General features: G+C 38.5%; 1 protein-coding gene across 1 annotated transcript in view; it reads left to right on the top strand.

Moving 5' to 3' along the window:
• Window positions 1-2,607: 2,607 nt before the first annotated feature.
• Window positions 2,608-26,959, top strand: part of EPM2A (EPM2A glucan phosphatase, laforin) — a 41,123-nt gene continuing 16,771 nt past the window's right edge. Inside the window, exons 1-2 of the mRNA XM_035321963.1 lie at window positions 2,608-2,948; window positions 15,724-15,898. Of these exons, the coding sequence (XP_035177854.1) occupies window positions 2,687-2,948; window positions 15,724-15,898 (437 nt within the window). The 5' untranslated portion in view covers window positions 2,608-2,686. The remainder of the gene's footprint in view (window positions 2,949-15,723; window positions 15,899-26,959) is intronic.

Here is a 26,959-nt window from a genome sequence, read left to right as displayed (position 1 = left end):
TGTCTTCACTACAGATTTCCCTACTTGGAAATATTGTTGTTTGAGATCACTCTACAGTGACAACAGATAAAGCTGTGCCAAGCTGCAAACAGGCCCGTGGTGTAAAAGTCTGCAATCAGTAAAGGACATGCATGCTACAGACACAGGCTGCCCTACCATGGAAATATTAAGTTAATCTGTCATTTCAGTAGCATTCATGTTGTTCAGATAGCTGTGTGCTATTTCTACATTTAGTAGACACTTCTCAAATAAGAAAATTGTGAAGAAAACTTCATCTTGGAAACCTGAATTGTGGACTGTCAAATTCGTGACTACTGTCTTTATTATAATTTCAGCCAGTAATAATTTTTCTGTAAGTAAGGACCTTACTTTTCAAGTTTTCTGACTGTAACAAATGATTCAAAACTCTTGAGTTCATTAAAATAATGGGACAATTTTATGCCATGAAAAGACAGTAGAAGAAATCGTAGGGACTTGTGTAGCTTTAGGAAACTACAAACATTGCTGTGTTGCTAGTTTGAAGCAGCTCTAGGCTCCCATTCATTAGACATTGTTGGTCCAAGTATACTGCTAGATCCTAAAGAGGTGTTAAGGACACAAAGGCACAATATATATTGTCAAAATTCAGACAGGCCACAGTGTTCAGATAGTAGTTTATTCTCCCAGGAATGAACGGTTAACACTAGCTTTTGGGACAGTTAAAAGCAACTTGATTATTAGGGTTCTGGCATGTTTATGCCAAAGCTTTTTGATGGGACTTGTAAGGCTTGCCAAGTTGGAACAAGGACCTAATATAACAAAACCAGGAAATGGTCCTGTCTAACTCTGTGGCTGCAAAAGATGACCAGCTTATAGGGAAGGCTTTTAGGTTTGAGAATAGTGTTGAGAACTGCAGGGAATAAGTGCTGGTCATGCAGTACAAAGATAAGGGGTCATTTAGGCAAATGAAGCTGGTTTATTGTTAATGCCTTAGGGTCACACTTAAAACTAAATTTAGGTTATAGCAATGGCCCAACAGTACATCTTCAACTCCTGCAATCCAAAATAATAACAGTATATGTAAGCCCCACAATGGGCCTTTGATTCTTGCTAAAATGCCAGTTTAGAGATGAGAAGTCCATAGACCATGCAAAGCCAGCAATGGAAAAACCACACGTTTTAATGTCCTTCTGAGCTTGAAGCCAAACTTCATGGTACCTTTAGCTCACCAGTGAACTAATTAGATCCCCAGATCTAATGATAATCCCCTTCATCCTGCCTGCAGACCTTACTCAGTCCTCAGATTGGTAGTATTCTTCAATAAATATTGTTCTATCTGTGCTGCCCCCAACCCACAGGACTCCAGAATCCCATGCTCCGCATGGCTTACAGGTCTAACGTAAAGACTCGGTACTTAGAGGCACAAAGAAGTTAATGTTTGTCTTAAGGTACATATGTGTTGGTGGTCTTTTTACATTAAGGCTTAGACAACGGCCAGGAACTAAATTATCGGATTGTTGGATCCTTTAATTTCTTGGCTTGAATGGTGCCTGGAATGAACAGCAGCATATGGTTTTAGATAGATGCAAGATGCTTTTAAGGCTACCTTGAGGCCTGAATTCTGGGTTAGAAAAATTAAGTTTATCATTACATTCTGCATTGCCCATAATACTAAAATGATGGCATATGCTAGAGAGGTAGATATTTGAAAGACAATTATGAGATAGGTTATGGGTGAGTTGACTGTAAGGTTGAGCAAAAGCAAGGATTAAAATGTGTTACTTTGTTCAACAAAAGCAGCAAGCAGCGCTCCAGCGAGGGCTGGTGCTAGCAGAAACGCAGGGAGTACTGCCCGAATTTCTCAGTTTTGGTGACGTCTGGGACAGCGGTGGCATGTCACTTACACAAGTTCAATGAGGATCAGTGAAAACGAGCTAAAGCATTCTTAAAAATAAATTTGGCTGCACATACTCTTCAGCGTGTCATCACCACTGAACGCAGGAAGCAAGCAGCCACCTTCTGAGGCAGGACGTCTTTTGACTCGCGGAAAGGTTTTCATCCTGTTCCCAGAACTTGACCTACATAAAGTAGTGCTTCTCTGTTTCTGTCCTTAAGTGCTTCTGCAGCGGGTGTATTCGGACAAGGACCGTCCTATAAAGGGTTGGATCGCATCCTTTTTTCTCAGCCTTTGTGTAAGCCCTGAGAATTGCTATGGGCAGGAGTTGGCAAATTACAGCCAGCAGGGCAGACCTGAATGCATGGAATTGGAAGGTGTTTTTTAGGAAGCTTTGTAAACATTTCTCCCCTGTGCTTCATGTGTCTGGGTGAGAAGATATAAACAGAGAAGATATCAACACCCTGAACACTTAGGCTTTATTTGAGACTATTCCTTGAGAACTGCTTGCGAATTGCAGGAATTTAACAACGTGTGTGCTCACTGAGTGAAGTGAGTCCCTCAGGTCTACGGGCAGCCGCTCCAGCCAGCCCCCACAAGCAGCAGCCCAGGCTCACAGGAGCTCAGCCTGCGCCCCCTCCCCGCGGCCGCCCGTCCCCTCAGGGCCGCCCCGAGGCGTTCCCGTCTCCGTCCCCGTCCCGCCCCGGAAGGCCGGCGGCCCCCGCGGCACCGAGCGGCCCCCTAGCGGCGGCGGGGCGGCCTGAGGAGAGGGGAGCGAGGGCGGCGAGCCCCCCACAGCCCCGTCGGGCCGTCATGCTGTTCCGCTTCGGCGTGGTGCTGCCCGGCCGCATGGCGGAGGGCGACGGCGCGGTGCTGGTGGCCGGCTCGCGGCCGGAGCTGGGCCAGTGGGACCCGCAGCGCGCCGTGCCCATGAAGCCGGCGCGGGCGGCGGCGGCGCTGTCGGCGCAGGAGCCGGCGCTGTGGCTGGGGGAGGTGCTGCTGCCCGACGAGGAGGCCGCCAGCCCCTTCTGGTACAAGTTCCTGCGGCGGCAGGGCGGCCGCCTGCTCTGGGAAGGTAACGCTGAGCTGCGCTGTCGTGACGGCCCTTGGGGGCTCGTTAGCTTTACCATCGGAATTACGGGGAAAAAAAAAAATAGGGAAAAGCGCTGTCACGTATTTTCCTGTCCCTTTGCTGTCTCAGTCCCACTTACACCGTGCTTCTCCCCTGCGTTGTCAAATGCTGAGTAACTTCAGCATGCAGGCGACTTCAGGCTCCGTGAGCTGGCTTGGTAGGCCCCATTTAAATGCGGTGCCTAAAGTAACGCTGCAGAGCTCTTGGCACTAAGGAAAGGATCAGACCTGGTGAGTGAAGGACAGATGGCCCGAGAATTCATGACTTCATAACATAAAATAATTTTACGGTCCGTGAACAGAAGTGGCACATCACAAAGCAGTTGCTCTTCATCCGTTTAAAAAATGCATATCATGCTTTTAAACTGCTATTCTGTCATGTACACTAAAACGTATGGACGTCATCATAACTACTGCACCATAAGTACTGCCTTTGTTCTATGAAAATACCGTTACGTCATGAAGCACTATGTACGTCATGTAATAGCAAATGTTTAAGTTACAACAAACCATACATTCTGCCTGTTTTAACCATGTTTTTCTTTTGCAGACGTGCAGGAAAAGTGAATGTATGAAATAAAAATCTTTGCGTCTGTCCAAGGAAGCAGAATCGGGTCTTTTTTTTTTTGGAGGTGACAAGTTCTACATAACATGCCAATGATACTGGTGTAGAGAGTTCTTTACCACACAGGATAGAGAAATAATAATTAGAAAAGAAAAGATGTGTTCCAGTCTGTAGAGAACCTGTCGTTGTAAGGTACAAGTTACTGTCCAGTTCAGAGGAATATTCCCTCAGTGTGGGTGTCCATACCTGGGAGTGCCTTTAGTACATGTAGTAGACTGTCCAAACAGAGTATTCTTATTACTCAGTAGTACTATTGATCTAGTTTTAGGATTAACCTTTGTGGAATTTTGTTTGTGTCATTGTATATGCTCAGCAGTTTGAGCTTACAGGTTAGCTAGAATGATAGAAGATAAACTGTGGAATATCATCCAAATGCAGAGGGTTCTTCTTTTTAGTTAGTCGCTCATATTAACCCCTTTTTTTCCTAAGTTATTATTTACAAAAAAGAACTATATTTGCCTAAATCCTGAAATTTAATGTTATTCACAGCTCCGATGAAGGGCGTTTAATGTTTTTTCTATTTATTAAAATAAAAAAAAGACTGCAAGATATTGTCATTTTTTCTAATGATTTTATTGAGCAGTAGTTGAAGAAAGATGACTGTCATCTGTTTATTCTTGAAAAAATCATAGTTTGAAAAGACGTCTACTGTAAAAAAAAAATTTTTTTTTTTTTTGATAACTAAATGCTATGCTTTGGATATTTACTATCCTATGTGTTTAGAATGAAGATGTGCTTTGGGAGATATTTAGCAGTTACAAAACATCTGCAAGAAGACCTGGGCGTGACGGATAGAGGAAAGTGCAGAATGACACTTTAATTCTCTAAATTTATGAGTTGAGGCATTTATGTATAACCAGAGAAACTCTTGTCCAGTTACGGATGTCAGACATTTACATATTTTGGATGTGAAATACAAAACTTGACAAAATGTTGTATTTAAGAAAATTACTTTCAATGTTCTTATTAACATACTTTGCATGAGAATTCCACTGCAAATTATGCATGTTATTTTTACAACCCTACAGCATATGTTGCATCATATATTTTGAGTATGAATTTAGTTCATCCTCACAGCATTCAACATGATGGGGAAACTGAAACAGACAGTGAGGATTTGTTTCCGTGGACTAGAAGAGTCAAAGTCTTGGGCCAGTATTTGGTGGCTTTTGGGTTTTGTCAGACGGTCTGATAGGAAGCCTTTGGATCAGGCTTGGCCTGTGGGAAGGTTGCTGGCTTGCCACCTGTGTCTTGGGGGAACTAGTTTCCCTCTGTAGGAGAATGGGGTGGGAAAGGAGACTTTTGTGGCCCCAGAGGATCAGATGCTGATGCAGACTGTCCCAAGGTGATGATGCTGGTCTGAATCCAGGGCCTCTGCTTAAAGCTGCTGTGAGTCCAGATGAAAGGCCTGAAATTAAGGAGGATTTTGAACTATGCTGCAGTATTTGTGGAAAACCCATTGATGGTAATGAGCCTCAGAATCTGGGAAGAGTTTTAGCCATTAGAAAAAGAAAGGAATGTGTGTTATTTATTTATTTATATATATTTTTAATTTGGAAAGTACAAGTATATTGTGCCTGATGTCAAAACTAAATAAATACAAGATGGAGCTTATGAGTTATGCTTGCATTTATTCTTGTGAGTTTGTCTGAACACTAACCATGCCTTTTTTTTTTAATTTTTCTCTAAATAAACTGTGCAAGATGATACAGTTACTATGTAAGGTGTTCCATAAAAGAACAGACGAGATGCCAAGGGTATGCCCCAAACTGTGTTTTGATATGATCAAATTCAGTCTCCTGACACACTTTCACATAACCATTGGTTTGAGGTAGTGGGTGCTTGCTTGAAGCTTTGCAAAATGATAGAGTCATTCCAGTTCAAGCTTGGAACCTAGGGTCTAGCAATTTGTGAATGTGAGCAGAGCCTTAATTCCTTACCAAAAAAAAAAAAAAAAAATCGATTCTGGAGAGAAGAGAAAAGGAATTGTCTTGTTTGAATTCACTTGTAACTATTGTTCTCTGTGGTTTCTTGGAGGCCCCAAGCAAACAATAAAAACACAGTTCAATTTAGAAACAGCTATGCTACACAGCCTCTGACTCCCTGCATTGACCTTCCAATGTTTCCAGTTTATGCAAGCTCGTTAGTTACAGTGTAAGCCCTCTGTTGGGTTATGTATGCTTCCCATAATAGTTCAAAAGGACTGGTAAAAGTAGGGTATGATAATCTTTTTCATAATAACAGAACAAGTGGAAGTATTAACCAGAACTAAAATTTGCTCCTAACTTTCAAGTATCAAGCACTTGATTGGCTGAAAACATTTGCGATCCTAAGGTACATCAGCTCAAGTAACAATTAGGGCAGCTTGCACATTTTGCTGTGCATGTGTCCTGGTTTTCTTCTGTGGCTTACATACAGCCATGCAGGAGTGGCAGCTTTCTGCTTCTCTTGTCTATATGTGAAAAAGAAACAGGTACGTGACAGTGGGCTCCTGTTCTCTGCTGGATGTTAAGAAGAGCTGAGTTTTTCCCCATGTTGCATGAATTGGTTTACCTACTTAATCCTTTCAGTGGTACATCAAGAGCTTTTGGCATGCAAATAGGAAACGGAGCAGCTAGGAGCTTTGATCGCTGTCCTCCAGGTAACTACACCGCAGCTGTGCCTTAGGGATTACTGGGTGCAGGGGGGATGGGGTGCTTGGTTTCTGGAGGAAGCCTGCGGGTGTGGGTCCCTCCTGTCCCTACTCGTGTCTGGCTGCAGGGTGCTGTGCCCAGTCCTGCTTGCAGCTTGCAATGCAGGTCAGACCATCTGGATGAACTGCTTATGTCTCCTGATCCACCAGACTACAGGGATTGTGGCTTTGTTGGCTGTCTTTGACAACGACAACTCACTTTCTAAAGTGTTTCTAAAGAACGTTTTGCACTTAGATCTTCCTTGCTGGATCTGCCTGCCCAGAGCTTGGTGCTGCAGGGGCTGAATTAGCTGCCCTGGGGTAAGTAAGGCCTGCAACGCTGCATCTGAGGTGTGCAGAGCTGGGGAAGGTAGGGGCTATTCGTATTTTCCTGGAAAGAGCAGAGCTCTTTTTGGCAGCTGTTCTCACAGTTTAGTAACTGGGTGAGCATTTTTTTTTTTTTTTTTTAAATAGGTGTTAATTCATTTTTAATGTGGCAACCGAAACCAATTTTACTTCTTAGCCTTGACTGTGTAGAACAAAAATACTTGCTGAGTTTAACGGGGTGATGTTTTAAAGGCAGCAAGGGAAGTTAATACCCAGTTGCCATTCTAGTTCAAGAGCTGTAACAGAATAAAAAAGTTGGGGCTAAACTGTAGTGGGATAAGCAGTAAAACTTTGAGGTAATTCTAGAGAAGTCCAATTTAATGCAACATTATTTTCCTGTAACTGAAACGCACCCCTTTTCCTTTCCAAAAGTTAATCTGCAGATCCCCAAATTACATAGAATTTCTGTTACTAAACAAACAAAAACCACAAAACAAGATAACATTTCTTCGGTCCTTTTAAAAGAACTATTTTGTGTAGCATTATTCCCACTGGGTGTCGCCATTTTACTTGCGTATAGCCAGTGACTGCTTAGCGTCATGCAACCGCTTACAAATTTCAACAGTATTTAGGATAATCTGTTCCGCTTTTGAAAATAACATAGGGTTTTACTTCCCCACCCCAGTATCAAGTAGGTAATGTCTGGGAAGGAACATAACGTGCAACTGGGTTTTGTTAGTTGAATAGTTATGTATAATATGCTTTATGTTCATGCAAGGCTATTGCTTCCTGAACAATGCTAGATCCCCTAGCACCTTTTAGGTGTGAGGAAACTTTGTTATGAGTAAGAGAGAATAATTTTGGAATCTACTACTCAATCCCTCTTTAATGAATGGAGAGGAGTACAATACCTACTGTTATTTTGTTATTCAGCCCTTTCAAGACGTGCTTATCGTACATTACAGCATGATTGGTAACAAGTGTTTTGTTCCATCATATCTGTGTGTCAGCATTAATCAACTTGTACTGAGCAGACGTATGAAGCTGAGTTGCCCAAGAAAGTGCAAAATTAAAAGAATAAAAATAAGTATGCGCACATGCATTTCCCTGGATTTGGCAGGTATGTGTAGTTTCCTACCCACAGAGATAATCAGGGGCCAGCTCTGGCTGCCGTGAGAGGCTGATAAACATCTGTGCTTATAGTGATGAAGTGACAATAAATGTATTATTAAACAAATGCCTTATTTACCATTATTGCCATCATCCACTTCACTCCCTGCCTTCACTCCCAAGGGACAGCCACGTGCAATATGGGTCAAGAATTTATTTTCAATGGTGAGAAACATTGAGCAGTAATAAGTAACTGGCATGAGCCTTTGGTTAAGATTTTGCCATGGCTACTGTCCTGATGTAGCTTGTTTCCTACCTATAGTTTAGTGATCTCTTTTGATATGGTCAAAAGTAACACTCGATAATATACAGTACAATGCCATAGAGAGTTTCAAGGCAGTATGACTGTATTGCATTATGCATTTTATTATCAGGCATTTTTCTATCATATGCACTTTCTTTATTCTTTACTTCCACCATCTGTCTAAGAAGAACCTTTGTTTTCATGAGCAGAATTCCCTTTGAGTTGCTTTTCTCTGGCTTAATCTACATCTGACTGGACATTTGGCTAAAAATTATGACTATAGCAGCAGCTCCGACTGAGAAACACCTGTGCCTAAGCAGACCTGGAGAGAGAAATAAAGCAGGTGATTTTGCGAGTTGCCTTTGAAAATTCCTATTCTCATCTATGGTTAAAAAAAGGCCTTGATTAACAGCTGAAGAGGGTTTTCTTGTAAACCATTTACTTCTAATTCTGGCATAATTAAAATCTATGAAAAGCATGCTTTTAGAAGTAGACTAGTAGACTAAAAACTCTTGACTTCAGTCTGGATTTTAATAGATTTAAAACTGACTTCCTAGGTTATGCATATTATTCCTATAACATGGGAAGTTGAAGCAGTCTGCTTTAAATCTGACAGAAAATAAATGTGCAATGAAATAGTCTTCTGCTTATTGGATATTTCTTTGGGGCTAACAAATGCAAGGAAACATTTCTGAAAATCAAACCAGTCATGAACAAGAAGTTAGTGAACTAAGCGTGGCAAATTAACAATTTTGTCTCAAATATTTAAGTAATTATTTAAGTAATTCAATAAATTTGCCTACTGTTTTCTGAATCTAATGGGAAGGCAGTTTACTGACAGCACAAAAACATTAAAAAGCAGGGTAAGTGTACTTTTATTAAGCGTGCAAGTAAGGATTAGTACATGACATACAGAATTCAAATGTGTTATTTGGCAGTATTTGTCAGAGAGGTAAAAACAAAGGCCAGCTGTGCAGGAGCTTTACTTAGACTTTAGAAAGGTGGGACTCCCCCCTAAGGGTCTGTGGCAGCCTCCAAATGCCAGAATACGTGGCCTAGTGAGGGAAATTCCTGCCTCTCCTATCTCTGCTTTTTAACAAGCTATAGCAATTCAGTCTTGGTGGGATTGAGACAGGTCTTATTTCCAGACATTAAAGACTGAATTTCATTCTAACAGTCAGCAGGGAGGCTTTCATGACAGTCTGATGTAAAGGGTTAGTAAATTTGAATATTGTAAGTGTAGTGGTGGAAGTCCAGTTATAATCGTGTCTGATAATAACACCTTGAAGAATCACATTCAGATAACTATAGGAATCAGGCCCAAACCAGAACCTGAGGACTTTCTCTATTGTAATGTATGTATGAAAGATAAAGAAGCTAGTGAATTCTTAGGCTTTTAATTTCTTAATTTCAGAGGGTTTTTATACGTATCCTTTAGTTCCTGTTCTATTTTTTTTTAAATCTTTTATTCCTTTATTCTGTTTCCTTATCCTCAGGATGTTCATAGAGCTTATGACGTTATTAAACTCTTCCAGGGGAATTTCTAAGCATGAACTCAAGATGTTCATTTACCGTGTTTAAAGGACCTAGTTTAATATTTCAAAATATTTCAATTGTACCAAAATGAGTCTGTGTGTTGGCAGACTGTTGGATCATATTTTTTTCATCTCTGCAGTACAACTGTAGTAAAACAGTAACTGAAGGTTTTTCTTTGTATTCTGTTACTGTATGTGGTTAGTTCAAATCTCAGAATATCCTCTTCTGGTCCCTGTTGATCTTCTTCTAGTCCTTGATCTTTGGACATATTTTCTTATATAAATGTTAATCTGTTTTTCCTTTGTTTTATTCTTGTCTCAGTCTTTTGCCAGTTCCATTTTTCAGTTATGTGATGGTCTTTGGTTTTAATCTTTTGTTTGTTTTTTTTTCTTTGTACAGCCAGCTTCCTTAGTATGCCACTTTGATCATCCTTCATATGCATTAAACTGGGAGCCATATGTGCAGTCATGCAGATTTTGAAAGAGCATTCTGTAAAGCTTGAACTGTAGGCATGACTGCTGATTGCTTTGTTCTTGAGCAGTTCCCTAGATCAGTGGATTCCAATGAGCAAGTTATCAGCAGCAGAAAGAGCAACAAGTAGGTTACAAAAGCAATGGGATTTGATAATTTAACCTCTAGAAACTTATTTTTCATTTCTCTGTCAGATAAGCATTTTTGCTCTGAGTGTCACAAATATGGAATTTAAACAAAATAATTCTGGACCTTATTGAAGGAAAAAAATGGTACCCTATCATTTAAACTAGGTCTTGTATCTTCTAATAAACTGTTCCAAATTCTTCATGTACTTTAATTAGGAAACTCCACACAATCGTTTAACACGAGGATTGGTACTGTTCAGATGTTTAATTCACTGCTTTTCACGACTAAATTATATGTGTCTTCAAATGATCTGCATATTTGCCTCCCCAAAATAAACAAATAAACCATTTTTTTGCCACTTGGAAAAAAATCAATAAAAACAAGATTAAGAAAAATATTAATTTAGAAGTGGCTTGGGCTATAAAAACATGCCCTTCCTGTTGTGTGTTGTCCTTTCTCAAAGTGCATATGTGCTTGCTTTCTTTTCCCCAAAGAAGAACAGTAGAAAATGGATTTTATGTTTTTTGTTTGTTTGTTTTGTTTTCTTTGCTACTGTCTCCAGGAAAAGGAAAGATGAAATGCCATTAAAATTCTCCCAAATATTTGAAGATCCATAATGTTTTCTTGACTTCAAAAATTAAAATTCCTCTCAAATAATTGCTTATATACTGTAAAAAGTGCCTGTCAGCCTACCCAGTGGCCTGGTGCTGTGTGCATGCTGTGAGAAAATGGCATTTAGTTCTGAGACCTGTGCTCTTCTCTTGTAATGCTGCTGAGGGGATGCACAGCTACTTTGCCTGAGCAGAACATTTAAATGAGAGCTGTGAAGAATTCTTGCCCTTGGAGACTGATCAAATCATGGGGAGTTTATTCAAAGTCTCTGTACAATGTTTGGTTAAGCTTGGAGAGACTACCCAGTGTAAGGGGACAGATGTATTTATGCACCAAAGGGTTCCTTTTGGTGAGAGTTTGCCTTGCATCTCACGTAGGGATTTTGCAGTATGCCTTTATGAGTGAAGTCCAGAATACCCAGCTTCTAACTGGGTTGCAAAGTAGCCCATACGCTCAGTCTCTATGCTGGACTGGCCAGTGGTGCAGGTTTTATTGCTGGTAAAGATGTGATATGCACCTGTGGTCCTGGAAGCATATTGTATTGCAGCAAATTTAGAGCTTCAGATACAGAGATTAAATTTCAGCAGTAGGCCTCCAGTTTTGGTAACTTAGTTTATGAAATGCTTTGTGTATTTGAGAAGTAAATAAATAATATGTTGTGCTGAGCATAGCATTTCTGTGTGGAATGCTGCTGACTGACTTAGTGAAGTCACTTAGAAGATCCAGTGGGGATCCAAGCCCAAGTGGAGTGGGAAGTTGGTGTGGATATGAGCAGCTTCAGCTGTGAGGAGACATGTCCAGACTCTGCATACATGCAGTCTTGTGGCGCTTCTTTCTGCCCTGGGGACTTTTCTTTCTGGTGCTTGAGCAGAAGGTAAGAAATTAGAAGGGGCACCAAGACATTTCCAATGCACTGAGAAGACTTGAATTCTGCTGAGCTTGGTCTTACTGCCTTCATCATGATCAGTTTCCTCCCAGACTAACCAACCATAGCACACAGACAGCCCTGGACTAGAGAGAGCGGGATGAGGTGATGTTCTTTCATCTGTGGTGCTGCTGGCCACTGCCTGTAGCTAGTACCCTGCCCAACTCACTCTGCTAGGCATGAGAAAGTCCCATGCTTCAATGATTCAAATCGGAAAATAATTTGCTTGGCCTATAATGGCAAGGAAAGGGAGAGTAAGCGTTTCACATAGTGTACCAGATTTTCATCCTGCCTCAGACAGCTGTTTTGTTCTTGGCACAGACACTTCCTGTGCTTCTGAGAAGTCTTGAGCTGGGTCTTTGGAGTCAGAGGCATGGAGTCAAGGAACTCTACCACAGATTAGGTGCAAGGAGCTTGCTCCATCAGGGGCCAAGGTGATACTAAGGCATGATTGCCTGGACGTACTAAGCGTACCATGAGGATGATGCAGAGGGACCTCACAAGGAAAGGTTTATAAAAACAGAAAAGAAAGAACTGAAGATTGCCTTGTTAATGATTCCTGCTCATGCCCCAAGTGGTGCCCATTTTTGTAGTTGTATGTGCTCTGCAAATATATAACAGAAAAATTAAGTGAAAGTGAACCTATTTGTTTTCTATTTAAAACATTGTTTATGATCAGTTAACTTAAATAAAAGCTGGTTTAATTGGCTGACTTTTATTTTTGTATAAAATGACTCTGAAAGATAAAAGTTAAGAGAATTCATTCTTTAGCTGTTTTACAGCAGCTCTAAGTTATAGATGAGTTCTACAATAGTCCTGCAAACTTGTCGTGTGGCTCCACATCTAAAACTGTTTCTTTGCATTGTTATTTTATAGCAAACAAACAAACAAACAAACAAAAAAAAAGGTTTTTCTGTGACAAACTCTGCCAGAAAAAGCATGATGTAAACTGATACAACTGTTTTCACTTAAAAAAAAAATATGAAAGTTTCTATAACACATCTTGTGAAGCAAGTGGTGGCAGAAAGCACTTCTGTGGGAAGATATTATCTGGGAAGTAGGATCTTTTGGATATTACCTGGGTACTGAAATCATGATTATTTGTGGTAAATGCCTTCTTTTATAACTCTTGCAAATGGAATTTAGCATTAAGTATCCTAAACAATTCAGTATGATCGTTTTTTCCTTCTCCATAGCAGTATTTTTTAGATATCATAGCCCTCTTCCCTTTGTCTGAAATCATCTCACTCTATTAGTTTTTGTATTCATACATGTTCTGTTGCACAGATACCATATTTCAATAAGAGGGGTGTTAATTCATAGACCAGTATATAATATAAGGAGAAGTAAAGAGCTGTGTAATTCTCATGAAAAATGTTATGAATGCAAGCTGTTATTGTTTACTTGAGTATTAAAATGAAAACAGAAACATTGGGATGCTCGTTTGACTGTAGGCCACAGCAGGAATGTGAGGTTGAGTGGTTCAGAAAAACCAACAGTGATAAATAACAGTTAGAGGAGGAAGCTTTTAAGAATGAGATTTGACAAAACCTGTTTGAAGGAACAAATGAAGCAAATGCCTAGTGGCAATTTACTTTTGTCCTCACTTGCGTGCATGTTGTAGGCTAGATAAGGAAATGAATGATGGTGGAGATGGAAAGATTACAAGGCAAGGAGGTTACTGCTATTTAAGAGAACAGATGATGGTGAAGAAAGGGGAAAAAAAAGAGCTAATAGTTAAAGCTGAGGGAGTACGATGGGCAGTAGATCTGGTGGATGGCAGAAGTACATTCACCTCAGGCAGAAGCAGCTGGAAATGGCCAAATACAAGGTATGGAGTGGTGCAGTTGTGATCACAAGCATGAAGCTTTAGACTCGCTTGTCTTGTAGGACCTACTAGCACCTTGGGGAAAGAAATTAAGCAGGAGGGAGAGAACATGGTTTGATTGCAAAAGTTGATGCAGAAACCTTGGTGGAAGAGGAGGAACAAGTGCGAGCAATGCACGGGGAGGATACCCCGTGGGGCTGGCAGCCTGTGCTCATCTCACCACCCCAGCTAGGAGCAGGGCACCTGGGGACAGGTCAGGCCACGATGTGAGCTTGCAGGTGGGTGAGGGTCAGGATCAGACCCAGCCTTGTGATGGCTGGGCAGGGCTGTGGTGATGTGCATTGCTACAGCTGTCAGAGTATAAAGCAGGGAAGGCAAGGAGTATAATTTGACTATAATATTTTGTTGAATGCATGAAGTCATTTAAGTGATGTAAACATCCATAGGTTTTGTTGCACTGTTGTATTTGTTGAAGTAAACCACTTTCTTCAAATACTGTTTAAACGTGGTAAAGAATGTGTAAGCAATTAGAAATGTAAGATAAAAATAAAGTGGTAAGACTGATTGTTTCAGGAGCTATATACTGATACCGCTCACCTTATTTATCAAAAGTTGTGCTATACCATTGCACATGATACATGTGCAACTATTGAAAGAGAAAATAGTTTTCTCCCTAGTATTTTCTTTTTGGTAAATAATAATATTCACAGTTATGGTAAAATGTGCTGTGTTGCATCTGGCAATAAGAAGTTTGTTTCAGCTTTACTATTAAATATTAGTCTTATTCTCTAACCATTGCATTTCAAAACTCCTAAACTGCTATTCTCTAGGAAATTTTCCCTAAATGCGATGCTTGGAAGCTGGTCATGCATTTATGTGTAATGTGAAATTGAAGATACTCCTTCAGGCATCATTTTACTCAGAAATGTTCTAATATTATTAATAATGTATAAATGTAACAGGTTTATATTAAAAGCAAGTCTTAGACTAGGTCACTTCTCATCTGCACAGTAATTCCTGCATAGCAATTAGTATTACAATAAGTTTGTAAAAACAGAAGGGGAAGAATATTCATGTACTGAGTTTTGGAGGCTAGATAACCTCTTCATTACTGACAAGACTCTGTTCACTTCAAACTGCTTACTCTGGCATGGTATTAAAAATTGGTTGCCTGTAATAAAGCTCAGACTATTGATATAAGAGAAGTTGAAGGAGTAATGGATATTAGGTAGTGCATAGCTGTAACAAAAGTTTCTTACTTTACACAAGGCCACGTAAGGCAAGAGTGCTTGCTCAGTATTGGAGATGTACCAGTCTCTCTCAGGGTCACTTTGGACAATTTTCCCGTGTGCAAAGAGACTTTTTAAGTGTGACATATGCATCTAAAGAGCACAAAGCAATTGTTTATTGGTTAACACACATAAAAGGCAGGATGTAATGAGCTCCTAGGCTAGGCATTAGTATGCTGTCAATCCCCAGTACGACACTTACAGAGTCTTTGCTGGCCAGATAGTTGAAGATCAGTTGGAGGAGAGCCAGTGTTCACTGCTCCTTCAAACAAGTCTTCATTGCTGCTGGGTTGCTGTTTTCCACCTGCTTACTCTGCTTCTTTGGGATTTTATGTCATTCCACATTGGTGTTTTTCCTCTTGAATCCTAGGCTGGCAATTACAGCTTCAACAGCCCTACCTTTGTTTTGCTCTGTACTTTCTCCAAGGTCTGTCTCAGCTTAGCAATTTCCTTAGAAGTCTGAGGCAAGGTTAAGCAGCTGTGCCTTGGATCACGGAAAGCTGAGCCCGGGAGAGGGAGGTCACACAGCACAAACATTAAACACTGAAGTCAAATATTATCAGACATCAAATGAGGAATTTAAATGAAATTAATTATTCTTGAAATTGCAAGTGCCATGGTTCATGATTTGGGATACTTATACAGCTTTAATGTTTCTTTAAATAATTTGCAACAAGTGATTGAAATGCTGGACTTTTTTTGGGGGGGGAGGGGAGGAGGGGCAGTGCTGCTATTCCAGTTGTATCAGGTGTTAATCATATGGTCTAGAAATGTAGTCTGAACAGGTAGCAAACACCACTGCTTGTCTTAAATACTCAGTTCACAGCACCTGCAGATCGTTTGGAAGATATTCTGGATATGCAGACCGCAGCTGTCCTTTCTTCTCTTCTAGGTAATGGGCCCCATCATGATCGAAATTGTGTTTATGATGAGAGCAACGTAGTCGATGGAGTTTACTGCCTCCCAGTAACACACTGGATTGAAGTCTCTGGACATACTGATGAGATGAAACATACAACTGACTTCTATTTTAATATTGCAGGACACCAGGCTATCCATTACTCCAGGTAAAACACAAGTCCGTGGCTTGGCCAGTGTCAAGAATTCAAACAGAAAATCAGTATGATATCAGCAAAATTTGAATTAGAAATGGTGAATGGCAATAGGCACGCAACAGTTCCCCAGAAAAGCTGAACGAAGATTAAACACCTCTTTGCAATTAAATGTCTTTTTTATTTTCCTTGATAAAAAGGAGAGTTTTGGAGTTCAAGGATACCTGCATTCTATGAAAAGCTGTGTTAGTTGCATATTTGAAAATGCTTATCAGTAATTTATGGATAAATTTATGAGGAACTGTTATTTTCAAGTGTTTGTAAATATGCATCTATACACATGTATTCCCAATGTATTTGTGTTTGGGATTATTTTAATGAAGTATGTAATTTGGGGAAGCAAAAAGAATATATTCCTGAACCAGAACTTTAGGGTGTCGTGTTATTGCTTATTTGTGGTAGTAATGGCAATTAGTGACAGCTCTTATAGATGATTTCTGCTTCTTAAACATACTGTATGCATTCCCTTAAAAAAAAAAAAAAAAAAAAAAAAAGCTAAAATTTAGTCAAAGTCTTAAAATGCATTTACTCCCCTGGGGTTCTGTTGAGTCTAACTGATTCCTGCTGTAACTTTGTAACTTTGCCCTTGTCTCCAGCAGCGGATGTGACAATAAGTTTGTTGATTGATAATGGTTACATCAATACTGGCAAACCTGATATGCCATGTGCAGCTGATGTTGCTTACCTGATCCTAAAAGAATATTTATTTTTTGAAAAAACAAACAAACAAACAAACAACAAAAACACAGATATTTATACCTTCTCTGGGTTTTAGCATTCCTTTGTCTCGGTTTCTCCAAATTCCCCTGTTGGCTACTCCAGCCTCACTCTCCTGTCTCCTTCTACTGTTTTATCTGAACCCTTAGGCAGTGTAGGAAGCAGAACTTTTTTTTTTTTTTTTTTTTTTTTTCTCATGAGAATTGCAGCGTATGACAGAAAGATTTTCTTTTCTTGTTGTCTTCTGGAATATTACAGATTCATAAATAGTGTCAGGCATATGTGGGTATTCATGTGACTTGGTACCATTTCCCAGAGACTTCCTCAAGCTATATAATACTCCTGACAGATTGTTATCTGTATCTTAAGCATCCATTTCCAGCGTCCTATCAGAGAAAATATCTTGTTTCCTCCAAAGAAGAAACTTGTCAAACCCAAATAATCTTTACTTGGCAGAGGAAGTTTGTGAGAAAGAGGAACAGCTGTCAGAAAGAGAATATTTAAACACCAAAGGCTAACTTATCTTTCTTTCCAGAGGCAGCAGTGATCCATTTAATACTGCCTTATCTGCATGCTGTATGTTTCCAAGATGAGGTAAAAAGGTGCAGATTCCACTAAAGAATATTTGGATAATACTTTCAGTGTTGTGTAGTCAATTCCAGATGAGGATCTCCTCCATTCCCATCTTACATACCTTCTCTGCAAGGAAACCGTATATGTACATCTTCAGTAATTCTTATCTCATTTCTTTAAGCTGTATTACGTAAGCATACCCCATAACAGTGCTGTCATGTAATTATTAATACTTTGAAGATATGCACCCTTAAATGATTTTTCAGTTGTTAACAGCTGGGGGCAGTTTCACCCTTCCACTGGTTATTAACAAAGCAGATCAAAGCTACTGGCTAGTTGAGATTTTTTTTGTTGTTGTTAAAGCAGTTAAAGTGAGCTAATGAAAATGCTGTTATTTTTTATGGATTTATTGATTTGGAGGACTCCTGTGGACATTAGTATCAACAAAACAAAAAACAACAACAATAAAAACAACAACACACAAACAAGCAAAAGCTGAGAAGCAGTCCCTCTGTCTTTACGGCTGAAAGCTTACTTTATGGTCTGGTCTTAGCTCCCCAGCTGAGATTATGTTTGCCCATGTTGTAAAGCAGCGGTACCACAGGGAGCTTTAGGAGTATGGATTCCGAGTAGTGATACCAGCTGTAAGATCTGCAAAGAACAGTGGCACCTGGAAAGAAGTTATTTATTGGGGAAAACCTGTGATGTGCCTGTTCCCTACATTGGTGCTGATCTGTTACAGTTAATAGGATTGCCATGTGCAAATCAGCTAGAGAGGAAAGTTTTTCTCTGACAAAACGGCCTCCCACGTGAGCTGGTGAAATGATTTTACTTGTCATCTGTCTAATCACAGTGATTAAAAGCTGTTGCTGCTAACTGTTTCTTTTTAAAACATGTGCTTAAAATTTAAATTGTTGTAGTGGTATGATGTGTTGCCAAAAGTCGTTCTGAATAATTTTGAGGATGACAGTGATGCTTTGAAGAATCTTTCCTTTTTTTTTTTTTTTTTTTTTTTTTATTCAGTGTATATGTATTCATTCATAAATCAGTGAACTTTTTAGACATAGGTTGGAGAATATGTGGTGCTTTTTTTTTAACCATACTAGGATTTTAATTATTTTTTAAGTAAGAAATGGAGTTCACCTGCAGCTACAGAGTAATGACTGATAGTTCTGTAGTGTTAGTGTTCACATTTTTTTTTTAAAATGTAGTGACAAACATCACTTAAATCTGATTCAGAAAAAGAAAAAAGAAAAAAAAAACAATCCCCTTCTCTTTTGTGTTAGGTATTACTGTAATAAGATGCCTTAAATAGCAGAACGGTTCATTTAGGACCAAAGCAAAGAAGAGTTATTTCATCTTTTCTGGGAGAAGATGGTTTCAGAAAGTCTGTAAATTTGGGTCACTAACTCTGTATCAGTTCCATCTGTGAAAGGTGGAACATCATAATTCATAGGTGTTATCTGGCTTAATAATTATTAATATTCTTCTGCAGTTCTCAGAAGAACAACTCTGTGTAAAGATAAAGAGGAAGTGACACCTGAAATTTCAAAATCCTTAAATAATATGTTGGAGACAATGATGCTTGATGACAGAATTAGGTAATAGAGGAACACATATCACTGAGAGCAAGGGCCACTTAGTTGGCCCTTGAAGTTTTCTATTTTCAGACTGTTAGGTCCCCAGATCCATATTTACCACCCTCCCACCTCTGGGAATTACTACAGACAAAAAAAAAAAAATATCAGCAGAATACTGCTTTAATGCCTCAAGAGAGTAAACAAGAATCATCTGGATTTTGCCTTGGGCTATACCTCACTCGCATATCTAAATCGAGATTTTAGTGCAGATCAGGGGTACACATTTTATGTGGCTCTCCTGACCATCCCCACTTTCCACAGTTTGCTTCCTATTGCAGAGCAGTCTAAGAGTGAACAATCCTTTTAGCGAATTTGAGTGATATCTTACCAGATAAAGCTAAACTACAGTTTAGTAATTCTGTGAAGAAATGAGCATTTACTTGATTGATACGAATCTTTAGTTTGTGTGGAAGACAAGAATCTGGTTGGGTGTGTTTTGCTTGAGGCTCACTGGAAAAAAGAAAACTTCATGTAACTTAATTGGATTGCATTTATTGCTGTTTGAGTGTTGCAACAATGTTGGTATCGATGAATTTAAAGGTATACTTAAAAGACATTTGTGGTGGGTCTGGGTTTGAGGCTATGCGCTGACTTTGGATGTCTATAAACAGCAGTTCAACTCACTGGTGACTAGGTGTCTAGAGTGAATTGGAGGACTGAATAGATCTCCAAACTACACTGACTATGCTGATGAGATCTTTATTGATTTATAATGATACTTTAAACATCCGATTCTCATGTCCTGTTGCTTGAAATTTGATGTCTAGTGTTATTGCAGATGATCTAGAGTTTACTGTCTGGCCTTCAGCTGCTGTGCTACAGGAACACAGTTCATGATAGCTCTGGTTATATCTGTGATGCCCACACAGATGATCCAGATACTCTAGGACATCTCAGATCTTAGGAAAGCTGTAATTAGCCAATGCATTGAGCATTGCTGTGTCTGAAAACACCCACATTTGTAGATACTCAGGGCTAAGTATCGTTGTCTTGATATTGTACCCCAACTCTAGCCTACACTAATGAGTAATGTCCATCTCAGTTCAGTATGAAGTCAGAATTACCTTTGAATTATGCAACTGGAAAAATACAAGAGAGAGCTTTTATTTGTTTTTACTCTTTAACTGGAGAAGAGTTTCATTTCTGCTTTAACTGTTTTTAATTCATTCAAAAAATAAAATACCATTCTGTTTTAAGTGTCATTCTAAAGCATTTTTTTAAAATTACTTAACTTTATATATACATATATAGAAGCTTTAAAGAGGAAGCTGTCATTCAAAATAGAGAAAAAAAAAAAAAAAAAAAAAACACCTAGAGTTCAGTGAACCATTCTACTGTCGTAGAAAGCCGAACTGATACTTTATGCCTACATTCAGAATTAAGAGAAGAGGTGATGATATCTACCGAGATTATCACAATTAACATTAAAAGCAGAGAGCTAGCTGTCCCCTGTGCCTAGAGAAGGCTTGTGGTAACAATATTAGAGAAAAGAATAAGAACTAATGAGTTCCAGATCTAAAGTCTTCCGTTGTATTCTAGTAAAATAATCTTAATTAAAAATACTTAACAGCAATAGGAGATTGCCCTTTGATTTCAGTTCTTGGGTCTCTAACTGTAAAATTATCTGGCCTTTTATACATTAAATTTTGATAATATTCTAAGCCATATTTTGTGATATGTTTACCCCGTAAAGTAGGACATTAGACCATTTATTTGAATTTGTTTTCATTATACCAAGCTATAACATAGTTTAAATTAGATCCACTATTTATTTAGCAATAGAATAATCTTTTATATAATGTTTTAAAAATTATTATTTTGTCTCATATTTATCTTCCTTTTTTTTTTCATCACTCTCAAGTGGAACTGTAAAATGCTTTTACTAGTCTCTAATATGAAGAAAGCAGGTTTCAAATCAGTGTAAAAGGTGACTTTTAAGTAATTTTACATTCAAGTTCTTGAACATTTGGAATGTATATGGTGGGATACCATCTGAAGGATTAGGAGCAAGAGTGAGAAGAGAACCATATTGTGAGCTCAGAACTTTATCAATTTTTAAAGTCCTTATTGGTTTACATTTAATTTATCCCTGTAGTGGGTAACAAATGCATTTTTCTTCCACATTTGCTTGCGATGCAAAGAAAATCACAAACTTTGTCCTTTCATGAACTCCCCACATGGAGCCTTCCTCAGCAGTGTTGGTAAACTTGAAAACTGATTCTGTTTTTCCAAGTTTTGAGATTTTGCAAGAACAGAATGGCACTTGGCTGTGTAATCTAAGCCAGGCTATCAGACAATCCCCAAAATCAGGCTAGCTACAAACCTAAATCCCATGAACTGTGCACAGAAATGGTTAGGATATGTTGTTAGTAAAGTCACAAACTGTGGAACCTTTGTAATGCCGTGCATAACCTGGATTGAGGGAACTCACATTTTGGTCTTTTTTTTTTTTTTTTTTTTTTTTTTTTTTTTTCCTTTCTTTTGCTGAGCATTAGCAAGCATCTGTTGTCTACGTAGCTCTCACTATGACCTACCACATGAGCATTAAAGAGAAGATTGAAGTGGGAACTCCTGGATCTTGGTTGTTCATTACTAAGGACATTGCTTGTGAGTGCCATAGTAACAAAATCTGGCATTAGAACAGGTGATGCAAATTTGCCAGAAGAAAAAATCACAGAGCTTTTACATTAAAGACTTTTGCATGATGGTCATCAATGTCTAAATTCCCATTATTATGTTTAGCTACAGTAAGTTCTCTGTTAACTCTAGTGAGTGGCTACTACCCAACATGCCATCAGATTTATTGTGCACAGCAGTGTCTGAGGGACATGAAATATTGCCTAGACATTGAGATGACAGTGTTGAAGTAATGACTGATGAATGGTAAATCATCAATATAAACATGATAAAATTGTGGGAGGGAATGATTTTGGCAGCAAATGGGACTGAAAACTAGGAAACTTGTGAACTAATAATGTCAGCTATTTTTAAAATGTCAGGCATTGTTAATATTCAATGACTATTCTGAGTGTTTCTATAAAGCTACAATGTATGTTGTCAACATTATTGATAAATGAATATTTTTGAGCTTTTTTGTGTTGCTCTAGGTTATGAAACAATTACAATAATTCTTGATAGCACAACAAGGGCATATCACACTGATATGTGGATTTCACTTCTGATGAAAACCAATGTATTTCTAATGATTCATAGAATATTTTCACTGTTTAAAAATTACTGAATCCCCCCAAAGTAACGTCTAGCACTCATCTGTACTAGAAAAAAATGTCTTCCATAACACCTTCATTGCACCTTGTTTGCCTTCTTTTTCGTAACTCTGGTATACTCCTCCTTATGAAGTTTGTGAAGTTCTTGCCATTTCTTATCCCTGCTAAGAAACATAAAGGAACTAAACATTTTGGACTTTACACACACGAAGAAGGTTTTTTTCTTTTTTTTTTTTCTTTTTTTTCTCCTAATCATATTCTGAATCACATTCAGAAGTAATGTCAAGGTCCTTTAAACTTCCACGTGATTAAGCCAACAAAGAACCAGTAAGGCTTCTCTAAACTTTGATGGCTAGGGAGGTGCTATGAATATGCAATAGTCTCTTGATAGTATTGCTAGGAACCTTAAGAGTAAGGCCCTGTAGGCACAGGAGAGCTTTTGCAGAAATAGAGCTCCTAATGTAGTTCCATCTCAGAAGTTAATATAATTTTGTCTGTCACAGGGATAGGATGAGGTTTACAAGATCTGTGCAGTGCCACTGTCAGCACGGGCATGGCAGAAACAGAAAGAGTGGGACCACCGTATTGATTCTGATGCTTGTACAAAGCTCTGAAGGGCAACAACTGTTAGATGTGACATTCCTCTGGAAAACAAATAATGTTTAAATACAAAACTTGAGCATGGCTCAATGTACTTCTAAGCAGCTAGGTGAATGTGGCAAGTTTTCAGTATTTTTAAAAATTGTATTTATCGCCAGCACCAAGAATTACCTTAATCATATTAAACAACATGTTTGTTATGCTGAGTACAGAAATACCCAGTAGGAATTCTGTAGCTGACTGTTGTGACACGGAAGGGGAGAAGAAGCTGCAAAGAGCAGCTATTATTTAATGGAAGCAAATGCTTTTCCTCCATGTGCTAAGAGCCTATGGCTTGCAGGGAGCTTTAGAAAGAAACCAGGAATGATGGTTCAACTCAAAAGTGCTATAGTAATTTAACCGCATAATTTCCAAACAAGCAGTGTGCAACAGGACCCAAAGAGGAGCTTGGTCTGCTGCTTTGATGGTCTTGTGAGTTTTATCTGGATTTTTCTTTTCTATTATATCATTCATATGTGGTATTTGGAACTGGCACTTGATTGAGAATTATTTATTTGGAGGGGGTGACTGTTCAGAAATGAGTATTTTGTTAATAAAATGGCAGCAAGCAGAGCCTGGCTGTTGATGGCTAGATGAGTGTTTTTCAGCAGCTGGCTGGTAACAGGTAATATTTTCTTAAAACTGCTGTTGCTCTTTAAAATGGATCTTTTCATAGCTGTGTCACTGCACAAAATGATTTCCTTACCTTCAAAGAAAAACCTCACAATTCTGTGTTATTATGGGAGCAAAAGCCAGAAGGAATACTGGGAACCCTGCATGGAAAAAAAATAAAAATCCTGAGGAGTAAACATACTTATTTGTTCTGTTTTTTTTTTCTCTGTGGGAAAGGACAGACAAATGTTGATAGTCTAGTAAGTATGAATTTTATGTGGGGTATCACTGTTAGGGAGCAAAAGCTATTGCTGATCCTAATTCTCTTTCCAAGCCTACCTGTCTTTTGACTGTATTTCTTCTGAATGTCTTCAGCCTTCTCTCCTGTCTCTTTGCTCTTTAACATTCAGGTGGTCAGCAAGAGAATAAAGTTCTGCCTCTATTGGAAAGCAATTTGCTGGTGGTGCCAGCTGTGAATAAAATTGCCTGAGATGGTGAAATCCTGCTCCATTTAGCTCACAGCTGGGGCTGTGAGGAAGGGAGGCAGCACAGCTTTTTCACCAAAGAGGATGTTTCCGTGGTCTTGCAGATATTTTTTGCTTGTTATCTTTTACATGTGTTTATCAGGTGCCCTATAATGGCTGGCATTTCTTAATATAGTTTACCTCTTGATAGTGAAAGCGCTTTTTCAAGACTAGATATTTTGCACTCAATCTTCTTGCTATCTACCAGGAGGGAGGGAATTCAGATACTTAGATATTTGGTTGTTATTGAAAGAACTTAACTGAGAAAACTCCAAAATTTACAACCAGCAAAAAAGCTGAACCACCGACTTGCGTTTGCCATACCCCTGCGTAGCCTTTCTGTGGGTTTCACAGATACAGCTCCTGGGCCAGGGTAGCCCAGCAAGCCCTCAACTATCTCTTGCAAAGACAATTTTCTTAGACAGACATCCTCAGAATGAAAGAGTTTTCAGTCTGCAAATGAGCAAGGTGATGCCATCAGATAGTTTACTACCAACAACTGCTTTGGTGTTTGCTTACTGAGTGTACACCGCATATCTGAAACCAGTAGCCTCCAACTCAAAATATCTGAAAAAAAACATGTAGTTATTTCAATGTAAATGACATGGGAAATGTTTAACAGATACTTAATTTAAAACAATAATGATCTGAAGTTATTAAATTATGAATTCTACCTCTATTTTAATTTTTATAGGTGCTTATGGATGTAAATGCAAGTTTTCATGTTTGAATGCTCTAGATATTTACAAGATGATTTTAAAAAAGGTCCTCCATATAAAAATGTGGCAGATACTATTTAAAGGATAAAAAATAACTTATTAGAAAGGAAACTTGAATGTAGCTCTAGTTTCTTTGAAGTTCATATCACAAACACAAGTACTTCATTTCCCAAGAGCAGATGAACATTATCAAATTGCTGCTGCATTTTCCCATTTATAATTTTCTTTCTGAAAACAAAACAAAACAAACAAACAAAAAGAGCCAACCAACCAAAAAAAAAAAAAAAAAAAAAAAACACAAAGAAATGAAATGTGTTTGTCTTCCCAGGGAAACATATTAAGAGGCTATACAGAAAACCTCATTCTTTAATGCTTGGGAAATTTAATTTCAGAGAGTCAGGTACATTATCCATGATACTGTTCAGAAGTTTAATGCATGTCCTCTTGTGAACTCTGATAAAAATTCAGTCAAATGTCATAGAGGTTGCCATGTTGTAAGAAATATGGATTTGCTCTCTACTGGCTCAAACAACAATGGTTTGTAAGTTTAAGCAAAATGTCTCTTTCCTTTCATATGAAAAGACTAATAACAGGAAAGATGATTTTTAAGCATGCAGGAAGAGGAAAAAGGGGAAATACACATTTCAGTTTTAATACAGAGACGATGTATAGAATATAAATTATGTCAATAATAAAGTAGAATCTTGATTTTTGTCTGTTTAATTAATCTATCTATATGTCTATCTACCTTATTACAGTTTAAAGTAATTGAATGAAGAGTAGTAGCAGAAAAAGGATGGTAGCATTCATGCACAAAGTCAGCCGTGGATCAGCCGCAAGACTCTCCTTGGCTCTGTCTTTCAGTTTAGGGGCTGGATGCTAGGTGCTAGTGTTGAAGTTTGTGGGTTTCTGGAGCCTTCCATTTAGTTTATCCAGCTTCTCCAGGGCTGCCTTTTCAAAACTCTTCAGAACAATTGTAGTCTGTGCCTTCATTGTCCCAAGATGAAGGTCTGATGAGGAGGATATGCAGTTTCCTTAATACAATACTTTCCTTAGCGTTCCTTCTTTCTGCTGTCCGGCTGCCATCTTGAAGTGTTGGTCTTGTACAGACCATTCCTAAACGCAGGAAACTAACTGTTGCCTTCACTGCAGAAGACTGAATTGCCGAACTCTAATACTGAGTTGCTTCAATCTAGTAAGGTGAAAGGAGGAAAAACCTGCTTGTATATATTTATGCTCAGGATAGTAAGGCTATGCAGTATTGAGTAATGTTTTACAAAGTCGTGCTTCAGCTGAGAATGTAAAGAAGTTTACATGAACTTCTGTAAGAGTAGATGACTTTAATACATTTATTCAAATGCCTGCAATTCCAGTCTCCAACCAGGTAAAAATATAGTACTAGGAAAAGAAATAAAGCTGAAAAAAACTTTATTATTATTACTATTATTATTATTATTATTATTTTATTTTATTTTTTGGTGGGAGCTTGCTCTCTTATTTATGTGGCTGACTGTGGTGATGATTCATTTTTTTTTCCATATTTCTAAAGTATTTTCTAGATTACTCTGTCTGTGGTACTCTAGAATGTGTGTGCCCCTCTTTAAAAAGAATACAAATGAGCTGTTGCAGTTTTGGAAATTCTGGATAAAAATTTTGACTGGAATGGACACAGAGGCAGAAGCTATCAGGACTGTTGTGTTTGGACGGTAGCACAAGAAATGAATGTGCTTCTTCCTCTGATTGTCTCCCAGCTCTGAGGAGATTCCAGTACTCTGTGCTGGAATGGTAATGTATTACCATTAGATCACAAAGACACTTTCAATAAGCTATGTTTTACAATTGTAAAATTTTCACAAATATCTACTTGTTTCAGAAGCGTTGTAAAATTTCTATTGGATCTGAAAATCTGCATTTTGAGAAGTAGAGTCATTATTTATTATTTTTGCAGTCTAAGTTTGTAAGCAGCTACTAAAGAGTAAAAGCTGAAAGAATGCAAAAGATATTTTTGCCAACACTTCCTGAAACTTCTCAGGTACTAACTTAAAGTTCATCTGTAGTGATTTAAGTCAACTTTATTAAGCTGCTTTAACTTAGATGCCAGCAGTGGCATCATTCCCATTACTAAGCATTAATGTTAGAAATCCTCATTACTATTGCCAAGGGATTCATGGCTCATTACTCTCTGACTTAGTTTAGCAGCCTGTTGTTCTTGTGTTTCCAAGTATTTGTTCTAATTCAAAACAAATGGGAATGTTGGCAACCTAACAGAGACATATGTAGGAAGTAACCATTGGCAACCAGTACATGAGACAAGATTCTATAACTGGAACATTTAAATATTAATTCCTACAAGACAGCTGAGAAG

This window comes from Oxyura jamaicensis, chromosome 3 (genome assembly GCF_011077185.1).
Source record: "Oxyura jamaicensis isolate SHBP4307 breed ruddy duck chromosome 3, BPBGC_Ojam_1.0, whole genome shotgun sequence".
Classification (NCBI taxonomy): Eukaryota; Metazoa; Chordata; class Aves; order Anseriformes; family Anatidae; genus Oxyura; species Oxyura jamaicensis.
The sequence above is the reverse complement of the archived record's forward strand: the minus strand, read 5'-3'. Positions and strand labels throughout refer to the sequence as shown.